At 43.5% G+C, this 12,808-nt stretch overlaps 1 protein-coding gene across 50 annotated transcripts in view; it reads right to left on the bottom strand.

The window, feature by feature from the left end:
- SLMAP (sarcolemma associated protein) overlaps positions 1-12,505 on the bottom strand; it is a 178,529-nt gene extending 166,024 nt beyond the window's left edge. For 41 of the 50 annotated variants that reach the window (XR_012431292.1, XR_012431293.1, XR_012431294.1 and 38 more), the window contains exons 1-2: positions 12,472-12,505; positions 10,990-12,266 (exon numbers count right to left, since the gene is read on the bottom strand). Coding sequence is in view for 47 of the 50 variants with exons in the window: in XM_074032564.1 (XP_073888665.1) it covers positions 10,990-11,187 (198 nt within the window). In the remaining 3 variants the exon portion in view is untranslated. Of the gene's footprint in view, positions 1-10,989; positions 12,267-12,375 lie in introns of all 50 variants that reach the window. The other 9 variants (XM_065540826.1, XM_065540829.1, XM_005547460.4 and 6 more) reach the window with 1 other exon arrangement.
- Between the last annotated feature and the right edge of the window lie 303 nt (positions 12,506-12,808).

The following is a 12,808-nucleotide window of genomic DNA, read 5'->3' as shown; positions in this document are numbered from 1 at the left end:
TCATTAGACTAGGGATTCAAGGAAGAGTTGTTGTGTAGTCTTGAGTCCAACAGCTTTGTGAGGGCAAAATTCCTAACTTCAGGGGGACCTCAGTCTTTTTTCTTAAGGCCTTCAACTGATTAGAGAGGCCCAGCCACATTATGGAGGGTAATATACTTTACTCAAAGTCTAATGGTATAAATGTTAGTCACATCTAAGAAATACTTTCACAGCAATATCAGGTTGGTGTTTGACCAAAAATTGGTCAAGCGAAAAACTGATACCACAGCCTAGTCACACTGACATAAAATTAACCATCACATTCCTAATTACCCTTAGCCCCTAGAAACCACCAATCTTTGTTTCTATGAATTTACCTATTCTACACATTTCATATAAACAGTTGCCCAGGCTGAACTTGAACTCCTGGCCTCAAGCAATTCTCCTGCCTCAGCCTCCCAAAGTGCTAGGATTACAGGTGTGAGCCACCACACCCAGCCTGCTTGACTTCTTATGAGAATATATTCCTGTTATTTGTATAAGTAAAAAATAAGAAAAGCTTGAAAGTCTATATTGGAAAGTCATTTCTGCTTGGCTCATCTAGAATAAATCAGTAGTTATATATATAAATAAAACTGTAAGTCTGAAAGTATTGAGAAAATCTTAACACACAGCTTCTACATGCTTAAATTTAAAATCCAACCCAAAAATTGTATATTTGACAAAAGATACAGTACTAATTACCAAACACGTCCGTATTTTCAAGTGCCTATATAAGCTTTCCTTTTTTTCTTTACATTTGTCAGCTACTCTCTTATAAAGTATGAAAAATATACATGGCCAAACAAGCTTTTCCAAGGCTATTTCATTCATTTGCATATATACCCAAAGCCAAATCAGTTTGCCAGAATGCAAGCCCAAGAAACAATATTTTATTGCTAGGAATAGTAGAGGTAAGTTTTAAAAAATATTAGCTGACTCAGAGAAATAATTAACTTGAGTTATTTCGGTCTCTGAAAGTCTGTAATATGACAAGTTTTGGTTATACATCAAAAAGCAATAGCTTAGATTACCTTTCAAGAGAGCAAGCAAGCGCAAAAGACAGATTTTCATAATAATTGCGTCAGTTCCTAAGAAGATAGTTCAGAATAAATGTCTAATAGTTGGCTTTTATTTCAGGAGGGAAAAAACTCCCATAGTTACTACTAGACGATCTTGTACAAATAACCTCTAAACATCAAACTCTTTTTGGACAAAAGGGAGCTAGACTGCAGCTGTTTTACTTAACTTCTAAGAATATTATATAGACCAAATGAAACAAGAAAGCACTCTGATTATTTTAAAACCTTTTAAAATTATTTTGTGTGAAAATGTAATAGTTCATATACATAATTTAATATCATCAATCACAAGATTATCTACAATCCAAAAACACTTAGCAAAATGTTTTGCAAACTGCAAGTTCTCAATAAATAATGACTTATACAAAGACTACATATTGATAATTGAGTCCATGATCTCCAATTAAGAACTAACTTGAATGACTTTTTGCCCTCGAACACTGCACAGGTTTGCAGAAATACAGACCGCTACATTGTTCACATTTCCCTCATTCAAACATGTATGTAGTGCCTATTCTCTTGTTCTCAAGAGTTCACATCTGATGGGACAATAGTATATTTGCATCACAGTTATTTTGTTGTTTATGTCCCATAATGAAATTACATACAGGCCGGTGCAGTGGCTCACACCTGTAATCTTAGCACTTTGGGAGGCTGAGGCAGGTGGATTGCTTGAGGCCAGGAGTTCGAGATCAGCCTGGGTAACATGGTGAAACTCTGTCTCTACTAAAAATACAAAAATTAGCCAGGTATGGTGGTGGGTGCCTGTAATCCCAGCTACTTGGGAGGCTGAGGCAGGAGAACTGCTTGAACCCATGAGGTGGAGGCTGCAGTAAGCCAAGATCGCACCACTGCACTGGGTGACCCTGTCTCAAAAATAAAAAATTTAAAAATTTAAAAAAAAAAAAATAAAGAAATTATACACAAAGTTAAATGGAAGTACAGAGGAAGAAGCAATTAATTCTTCAGTTAAAGGGAGTCAGGGACGGTTTCACATTGGAATTGAGCCTTAAGGAATGACGAGAAGAGGTCATTCTAGAAGACAAAACAGTAAAAAAAAGGCACTTGTTCTAGGAACAGTGAACACTGTCATACAGCTAGTACACAAAGTTTGGGGTGAAGAAAAAAACAGTAATAAAAGAGAGAGCTCGAAAAAAAGAAAATACGATATAGATTTTAATGGTAAAAATTAATGAGACGTCAAAGATTTTTAAGCAAAGGTGTAAACTATTTATCTATCTATAGAGTAGCAGTAAGAGAAGCATGTACCCGACAAGAGGAAAGAGTCTGGACTGTAAACTTAGAACGTTTCAGCTGCTAATAAATGCTATCATTTTTCTTGATTCAAGTAACTATCAAGTAACTGACATACATTAAGAGTTAACATCACAATCTTTTCACTTAAAACTCTAAATGACATTCTCTTCCCTACTTACCAAAAAGAATAAATACTAAGCTCTAGCAGAAATATCACTTAAGAAAACCCGACAGCTAGGCTTGGCGCAGTGGCTCATGCCTGTAATCCCAGAACTTTGGGAGGCCGAGGCGGGCAGATCACGAGGTCAGGAGTTCGAGACCAGCCTGGCCAACATAGTGAAATCCCATCTCTACTAAAAATACAAAAAAAAAAAAAAAAAATTAGCAAGGCGTGGTGGCGGGTGCCTGTAGTCCCAGCTACTTGGGAGGCTCAGGCAGGAGAATGGCGTGAACCCGGGAGACGGAGCTTACAGCAAGCCAAGACCCCGCCACTGCACTCCAGCCTGGGCAATACAGTGAGACTCCGTCTCAAAAAAAAAACAAAAAAAAACAAAAAAAAAAACAGAAAACCAGACAGGAGCCTAAAAGGGCAAAGAGTGAATTTAACCTAAGGAGTAATGTCAAAGAACTAACTGGGGAAAAAAAAATGCTTTAAGTATATACACCATCAATATTTTTAACAACTTGAAATCACAGATAAAATATTTTATCAATTTCCCACTAGTATGAAAAGTAATATAGAAGGAAATGAACACGTGCTTTAAATATACAATCTGGCTTTCTATACATGTTCACATTACGTGTCTTAAATACAACTTGTCAAGTAAAAGGCTTTCTCACAAACACCAGCACCCCTTAATGACCTTTATACTTCTGTCAACAAAAAACTTCTGTTAAAATGAACATACAAACAAACAAAAAATAAAAGAATGTATGACCTGCCATTCTCCCAAAAGCTGAGGCTAGGATCTTTGTGGTCATGTTTAGATGTGTGGAGGAAAAAAGAAGAAACAATCTTGGTGGTCAAATTCAGCAGGCTCTTCACAATGACTTTCTTGCAATGTCCTTGGAACATGCCATATATCATCCCTGCTTCTTCCTCCCACCCAAAACTCCTTTCCCAGACTGACTCTAACTACAATCTATCCCCTAATCCCACTTCCTTTTTTTTAAGATGGGTCTCACTATGTCACCCAGGCTAGAGCAATCATAGTGCACTATAGCCTTGAACTCCTGGCCTAAGTGATCCTCCTGTCTCATCCTCCCAAGTAGGTGGGGCTACAGACCTGATGCACCCCTGGCAAATACAAATTTTTGAACTTTTTTTTTTTTTTTAGAGACAAATTATTGCTATGATGCCCAGGCTGGAGTGCAGTGAATTTTCACAGGTGCAATTTGGGCATACTACAGCCTTAAACTCCTAGCCTCAAGCACTCTTCCAGACTCAGCCTCCCAAGTCGCTGAGATTACAGGCATTTGCCACTGTTTCTGGCCATTCTTCCTCTTTTTTTTTTTTTTTTTGAGACAGAGTCTCGCTCTGTCGCCCAGGCTGGAGTGCAGTGGCCGCATCTCAGCTCACTGCAAGCTCCGCCTCCCGGGTCTACGCCATTCTCCTGCCTCAGCCTCCAGAGTAGCTGGGACTACAGGCGCCCGCCACCTCACCCGGCTAGTTTTTTGTATTTTTTTAGTAGAGACGGGGTTTCACCGTATTAGCCAGGCTGGTCTCGATCTCCTGACCTTGTGATCCGCCCGTCTCGGCCTCCCAAAGTGCTGGGATTACAGGCTTGAGCCACCGCGCCCGGCCCATTCTTCCTCTTTTTAAAAGTCCTAAGGTCTAGTTTAAATTGCATTCTTCCATGAAACTGTTTCATCCATTAAACTTTCCCTAAAATCTTCAGTTCACATAGGACCTTGCTCTTTGCCAAAGTCCTAATGTGCAAGTTAATTTAATACTCTTATCTTTTTTTCTTTTCTGGCATTTAATCATTTTCATTCCTACTGTTAACCTGGTCTATGCTTTCACATCATATCTAAAGTATTACAAAGCCTTAGAATAGCACAGTGGTTATGAGCTTGAATTTAAATCTCAATTCTACCATTTAATAGCTTTGTGAACTTGACCAAGATCTCTCTGTGCCTCAATTTCCCCACAAGTTAATGTGGAAAAAACAAGCACCTCAAAGAGTTACTTGAGGATTAAATAAGTTAACATGTAAAGCACTTAGAACAGGGCCCAGTATACAGTTAGTACAAGAGTGTTAGTTAAGCTGTTACTCATTTTTCCTTGTTCCAGGCAACTCTACATACGCTATTGTATCACTATTGTATCACTCTTTTTTTTTTTTTTTTTTTTTTGAGACGGAGTCTCGCTCTGTTGCCCAGGCTGGAATGCAAAGATGCAATCTCTGCTCACTGCAACCTCTCCTTCCTGGGTTCAAGTGATTATCCTGCCTCAGCCTCCCAAGTAGCTGGGATTACAGGTTCATGCCACCACACTTGGCTAGTTTTTGTATTTTTAGTAAAGATGGGGTTTCACCATGTTGGCCAGGCTGGTCTCAAACTCCTGACCTCAGGTGATCCATCCACCTCGGCCTCCCAAAGTGCTGGGATTACAGGCGTGGGCCACTGCACCAGGCCCACTCTTTATTAAATAGGGGTTTGGTATGTCAGTGCTCTGCTCAGAACTCTCCTAGGCCTTCCATAACCCAAGGGTCTACATCCTTAGCTTGGTAAACAAGGCACTTCACAACCTGGCACCACACTATCCAGTCAGCTTCATTTATTCAACAACTACTTTATACAAGATAGTAGGAAAACGTTCCTGTCTTCCAGAGTGTGAAAATTAATTACAAAGACGAGGCACAAATAAGAACATCACACAGAACAGATGTTCACCCTTGGCTACTCTTCAAAGAACTCTCTAATCCAACAAAGTGAGTTTCCTCAGCATTTGGAAAATGCAAAGCTCATTCAAAATTATCTGCTTTTGTTTTATTCCATCCTCATCCCCACAAAAAAATAAAAACAACAACAAAAACACCTTTTCTTATCTACCCACCCCTAATTTTAAAGTCAAATGTCATCACTCTTTTGCCATTGAAACTTATATAATATCACCTATCTCAACTATTTTCAAAGTGCAGTCACCTTCTCTATCCAGTGTAAAAGTTCCTAAAAAGAAGAAATAAATTCTTACCAGTTTGTGTCATTTTCTCCCCCTCTACCACTATGTCCTTCACTCAAACAAATCATGATAGAACAGGTGCTCAAAAAGATACACTAGGCCAGGCGCGGTGGCTCACACCTGTAATCCTAACACTTTGGGAGGCCAAGGCGAGTGGATTGCCTAAGCTCAGGAGTTCGAGACCAGCTTATGCAACATGGTGAAACTCCATCTCTACTAAAATACAAAAAAGTAGCTGGGCATGGTGGTGTGTGCCTATAATCCCAGCTACTCAGGAGGCTGAGACAGGAGAACTGCTTGAACCCAGGAGGCAGAGGTTGCAGTGAGCCGAGATCACACCATTGCACTCCAGCCTGAGTGACAGAGCGAGACTCCGTCTCAAAAAAAAAAAAAAAATGCACTAAGTTTAAATTAAAAGTGAGACTAGAAGTAGACAACTACTACCACTAGTAAGTAAACTTCAATGAGACTGGAACTAGACTGCTATGTCAACCACTAGCATGTCACCAGTACCCCAAAGCCTCAAATCAAATAGGGCCATCCAAATCACAAGAGAAGAGTCCACTCACTATCCCTTCTACGTAACCACTATATGGGTAGATTTGCTTGCTCAATGGTGCCTTGAATCAACAGAGGGATTGATAACCATTCTAGGCTGGGCACTGTGGCTCAGGCTTGTAATCCTAGCACTTTGGGAGGCCGAGGCGGGTGGATCACCTGAGGTCAGGAGTTCAAGACCAGCGTGGCCAAATGGTGAAACCCTGTCTCTACTAAAAATACAAAAAATTAGCCGGGCATGGTGGCTTATGCCTGTAATCCCAGCTACACGGGAAGTTGAGGCAGGAGAATCACTTGAACACAGGAGGGAGAGGTCGTGGTGAGCCGAGATTGCGCCACTGCACTCCAGCCTGGGAGATAGGGCAAGACTCTGACTCAAAAAAAAAAAAAAAAACATTCTACTATCTGCCATCTAATTTGAAGAGCGTGACTTCCAAAAAGGATGGAGGATAATATATAGGGCCAGCATCCAAGCAAGGCAATATCCAACTGCTACATTACTGAGAAGATGATTTGGGAAAGATTATGAAACTGCCTTGTGCCAAACCTGTCACCCTTCAACATGCAGATTTAAGTATTATACAATAAGATATTCCATGAGCTTAGCATTAAAAGTGTCACTTAGATTTCCACCTGCCTACATTTTGCAGATATTCTAAAATGAACATGTATCATTTGAATAATCATAAAGTTTCAAGTGTTTATTATTTCTTCCAACTTTTTTTTTTTTTTTTTTTTTGAGATGGAGTCTCGCTCTGTCACCCAGACTGGAGTGCAGTGGCGCGATCTTGGCTCACTGCAACCTCCACCTCCCAGGTTCAAGCAATTCTCCTGCCTCAGCCTTACCAAGTAGCTGGGATTACAGGCACATGCTACCACGCCCAGCTAATTTTTTGTATTTTTCATAGAGACGGAATTTCACCGTGTTAGCCAGGATGATCTCAATCTCCCAACCTCGTGATCCGTCCACCTCAGCCTCCCCAAGTGCTGGATTACAGGCATGAGCCACCATGCCCAACCTATTTCTTCCAACTTTTAAAGAGCCTCCCATAATGGACAATGCAGAATGCATCAGTCACCACAAAGTGAAAGTCATCCAAAGCACATATTACCCCAATTTTCGACCTCCCAGTTAAATTGCCAATTTGCACAAAGTTATCAACTACATCAATTTAAAAAATTTCATCTGGCCAAGCGCAGTGGCTCATGCCTGTAATCCTAGCACTTTGGGAGGCCGAGGCAAGTGGATCACCTGGGGTCAGGAGTTTGAGACCAGCCTGGCCAACATGGTGAAACCCTGTCTCCACCAAAAACACAAAAATTAGCTGGGCCTGGTGATGAATGCCTGTAATCCCAGCTGCTTGAGAAGCTGAGGCAGAAGAATCCCTTGAATCCAGAAGGCATAGGTTGCAATAAGTCGAGACTGCACCACTGCACTCCAGCCTGGGCAACAGAGCCACGTATCCAAAAAAAAAAAAATTTCTTCTATATATGCTATCACATTAAAGAAAATAATTTCTCATTACCTTCCTAAGACTCCATAGCACTATAGCAAATTGCAAAGTGTTGTCTAAATAGTTCCCTCTTCCCCACTAAACACCCTCTCTGGTAAGTACTGGGTGCTTAGTAAGAGCCAGGGACAGGGTGCTAAGTGATTTATATAATTACCTCAATTCTCAAACCAATAATAGGTACCATTATCATCCCCAGATGTTTTGGGGGAAAAAAAAAAAAAACCTGGCTGGGCGCGGTGGCTCATACCTATAATCCCAGCACTTTGGGAGGCCGAGGTGGGTGGATCACCTGAGGTTGGGAGTTCAAGACCAGCCTGACCAACATGGAGAAACCCTGTCTCTACTAAAAATACAAAATTAGCCAGGCGTGGTGGCACATGCCTGTAATCCCAGCTACTGGGGAAGCTGAGGCAGGAGAATCACTTGAACCCAGGAGGGAGAGGTTGTAGTGAGTCAAGATCGCATCATTGCACTCCAGCCTGGGCAACAAGAGCAAAACTCCTTGCCTGAAGGGATTCTTTCTTTCTTTTTTTTTTTTTTTTAAGAGACAGGGTCTTGCTTTAATGCCCAGGCTGGAGTGCAGTGGCATAATCCCAGTACTGAAACTTCGAACTCCTGGGCTCAAGCAACCCTCGTGCCTCGGCATCCCGAGTAGCTGGGACTACAGACAATGCACATTTCATACAAGAACTATTTGGTCATGCTGTGGGTTTTCTTTGGAACTGTGTCCCTCACAGTGTCTGGCACATAATAGATGCTCAAATAAAACCTACTATCTGTCCAAACCAAAACTTTAAATAGTTAATTCCTAAAGCAATTCAATGACATGGTAAGATCTGACAGAGTATCTGCTGTAACTAGATTAAGTGGTATAATAATCAATAATTACATCTATATCTAAAGTAGTGGTCTCATAGCCTGCGTGTTATTTTAGCTAATAAAGCAGAAGAGGGAAAAAAGTGAAAATGGTAGAAATAAGCCATATCTACCCTTCAAAGATAAGTTTTTCTGAAGAACAAATTTCATGGCCAGGCACGTTGGCCGCACTTTGGGAGGCCGAGGAGGGTGGATCACTTGAGGTCAGGCATTCAAGACCACCCTGGCCAACGTGGTGAAACCCAGTATCTACTAAGAATATAAAAATTAGCCGGGCATGATGGTACGTGCCTGTAATTCCAGCTACCCAGGAGGCTAAGACACGAGAATTGCTTGAACCCAGGAGGCAGAGGTTGCAGTGAACTGAGGTTGCGCCACTGCACTCTAGCCTGAGTAACAGAGTAGGACTTCATCTCAAAAAAAAAAAAAAAGAACAAATATTAACATGTCATCTCAATTCATGAAACAGTCACTATTGATCTATTCTTAGTTATCTCAAAATAACCTATTGTGAGAGTTTTATTACGGCCATGGAAAGCACTGTGCATGAAATCAGTATTTTTCAAATAAGTAAAACAAAAAATTAGAGTTCCCTTTGAGTGTTTAATCAAAGTGCGTTTGCAGAGTATGTACCGTGAGCAAACCTGTTGTCTAATTAGTTTAGACCTGTTGCCCAAGAACATAAAATGGCAAAAATGTAAAAGCTGGTTGAGTTAAGGCACTACTTAGTAGTAAACTGATATTTAAATTCAACTGCTGGAAAAATGAGCTCTATGAATATTCATTTTAAAGAATTATGAGGGCCAGGTGCGGTGGCTCACGCCTGTAATCCCAGCACTTTGGGAGGCTGAGGCAGGCGAATCAACTGAGGTCAGGAGTTCGAGACCGCCTGGCCAACACGGTGAAACCCTGTCTCTATTAAAAATACAAAAGTAGCCGGGCGTGGTGGCATGTACCTGTAATCCCAGTTACTTGGGAGGCTGAGGCAGGAGAATCACTTGAACCTGGGAGGCAGAGGTTGCAGTGAGCTGAGATAGCACCACTGCACTCCAGCCTGGGTGACAAGAGCAAAAATCTGTCTCAAAAAAAATTAGGCACCCTACGTTCAGCTTGGGGGTAGGGAGGAAGGGTCTGCTCCACAGGTAAATGACGATCTGGTGTTATACAGAAAAGTTAACATATTCTTCAGTTCTCATCCTACACTCCTACACGTAGAATAAAGTATAGATATTATGCAGCACACAGCACTTGGACAATCTTTTCCTCCTTTCTTCAAAAAATAATTTACAAAATAATTCCTTAAATCAGTAGCTGCCGAAGTATCATTTTTTTCTCTTCCTTTTAAGGCTCAGGTTTCTTTCATTTCAAAACATATTCTTGAAGACTTAAGTTCTTCCTTTAAGAAAGATTTAATTATTTAACTCAGAAAGAAGGGGCAAAAAGTCAGGAGGTGAAACCTGAGACAGTCCTATTAGTCTTACATAACTTAAAGTTGGAACTGATTCAGTAGCTCAGCTAAAAACCTGAGGTTTAGGCACAAAGATGAGCTCTTTAGTATACTATCCATAAACATAAATAAACAGTTTTTAAAAATGGAAAGGATCTTAATTTCTTTCATTTCTTAAAAGCACATACGTGTATAGTAACTTACGATACTAACATAAAAATACTAAATTGATTACGCTTAAAATGAAAAGCACTGAATTCATCCCATCACATTTAAGTAATGCTATAATTGACAGAATAGGGTATAATTTCAGAAAATAAGTTTATTTCCTAACACTAACTTTTGAATAGCACCTCTGTAAGAATGCACTAAGTACTTAATAAGTGCTGCAGGGAACATCAAAAAGTGATTTTCAAACGCAGTATGTGTATGTTCTCCAACTTGTAAAAAACACTCTGAAAATATATAAAGTTACAATTGTTCATGCTTAATTAAATTAGCTTTGATTATTGCAAATTATTCCTTCAAGAGCAAGTATGTATCAAACCTTTCAAAAATCTTAGGTTTATACCAGCAATTGTCCTTACTAGAAAGGTCCTGATCTGAACTCACCTAAAGCTATGTGTTAACTACATTTCACTACTAAGACACTTGAGCCCTGGGATAATAATGGCCACAGATTCCCCGAATTGCTCTGACAACTCCTGCTTGCTTAATAAAGCGCTGAACTGTGAATTCACCTTTCCAAGCAGACTGAAAGCAAGACGCCAAGTTTCACTATCTAGTTTGGTATTTCACTGGGAATGACCCCGTTATCAAGATGCCATAGACTTCCTGAGGCTTTTAATTACAATACCTTCTCTGTTTTCCATTCAACCACCTCAATCAAATTTCCACTAGAACCAGGCACACAAACAGTTGTTTCGTGGCTTTGCGCAAAGCCTCTTCTGGATGCAAACCCTGGGATCCTGCATACATTAGGCCTCTCAGAAAGGGCAAAGCGGGGGAAACAAGTTTGTTAAACAATGCCGCTGGACAACGTGGTGACATTACCTTGCCCGTCTTGTGATCAAACCAGACGAGAGCGTGGTTCCTTGACAGCACTTTGCAATCAAAAGTGGCATTATTCTGCGCTGGTCGACAGCGGGCCACTGAGCGGCCGATTTTGATGGGCTCGTCCAGGTAGACATGACGCTCCTGAAACGGGTGCGAGTTCGGGCGGCAAGTGAAGATGGCCAAGGCTGACGGCATCGAGGATAGACTGGGGGTGTCTCTCCTACCAGGAACAAAGAGGAGTTCCTCTGGATCCGGACTGCCCTTCACAAGCCTATCCCCCTATCCCACCCAAAATTTTAAATTAACACAAACTGCACATTGTCTAAGCATAACCAGTGAACATCAACTCTTCACTTGGGTGGGAAGACAAGCCAGCGCAAGCCCCATCACCTCCTCTAAAACCCAGCAGCGCCCTGATCACAAAAAGTCCCCAACTGGCAGCTTTCAGTCCATCTTCTTCTCTGGGAAGAAAAGGCTCAAACATCGGGCAGCTTCCGCCAAGAAAACTCCTGGAACACAGTTTGGGGACTGGAGGTATCCAAGCAGATGAGTCACACGCCAATTCTTGTGTTTGGTTTGAGATCGCGGCCGCTTTTCCCCCTCGGTGGCGGAAACGTTGCAGCACTGCAGCATGAAGGAAGGGTCGGTTCGGCGCGGCCAGGAAAGTCCTTTTGGGCCGAAGGAAGGTGTGGCCGGGCACCTCTGGGCAGTCACCGCCCGTCCTTGCCCGCAGTGTAGAGGCTCTAGACGGCCGGCGGGACAGTCTGCATCGCCCCTGCTGCGCGGAGGCCGCCCCGGGAAGGGGGACGCGGTCCCCGGCCTGGCACGATCCGAGGCGGCGGTGGCTGAGGTCCTCCGCGCGAGGCGTGGAGGCCGGCAGGGCGCGGGCAGTAGCCGAGTCGGGACTCCCGGGCACCTGGTGAGCGTCCCCGCGACCAGGGCGGGGACCCGGCTCCGCAGGCCGGTGCTGACGGAGCGAGGCGCGACACCGGGAGGCGCGGGTTCCCAGGCGGCAGGAAGTTGGTCCCCGGACGCCTGGGCTCCTGTCCGCCGCTCAGCACATGGGCCGCCTCCCCTCAGGGTCGCCCCCGCGAGGGTCGCATCTCAGGGACGGCAGCCGCAGCTCCCGGCGGACGAGAAGGTGGGGGAGGGAGACTGGCCCGGAGGTTGGGGAGAGGCCTGGAGGCCCCGGGCTGGGTCCGCCGCAGCCTCCACCGATCGCGGCCGATGGGGCAAGCTCAAGCTGCGCCCGACGAGGCAGGAAACTTTCCGACCTGGTGGGGAAAATATCAAAACAAACGGCCGTCAGGCGCCTCAGCCCGCCAGCCTCAGCCCTCGGCTCCTCCAGCCAGACCCCCGCCAGCCCCCACCGCTAGACACTACCTCCGCCGACCTCTCCGCAAGGAGGCTGCGAAGATTTGGAGCCAGGACGCCACGACGGGTGCTACCTCCTTAGCCGCCACCGCCGCCTCAGCTTACCTTGCCAGCGCCGGCCGCCATAGTGACTCTGACTGAAACCTACCCGGTGCACCGCCACGGGAACGCGCACCCTTCAAGGGCCCTCCTACCCCCTCTCCCGCGCCGTAGTCCAGGAATGTCACGTGAACGAAGCCACGGAAGCCGTGTTGGTAGAGGGCAGAAAAAAGGGCAAGCTAATTTTTAACAGGCCTCCAGGCGCCATCTTAGTTAAGGGCTGGAAGCTTCAAACCTCGGGACAACCTTAACGACCATTTTGGTTAAGGGAAAGAACAATTTGCGCGGTAGAAGGTTTTCTAAACAAACAGTACCACTTTCTTATTTTATCTACTTAGCAAGG

The sequence above is a fragment of the Macaca fascicularis genome, chromosome 2, assembly GCF_037993035.2.
Source record: "Macaca fascicularis isolate 582-1 chromosome 2, T2T-MFA8v1.1".
NCBI lineage: Eukaryota > Metazoa > Chordata > Mammalia > Primates > Cercopithecidae > Macaca > Macaca fascicularis.
The sequence above is the reverse complement of the archived record's forward strand: the minus strand, read 5'-3'. Positions and strand labels throughout refer to the sequence as shown.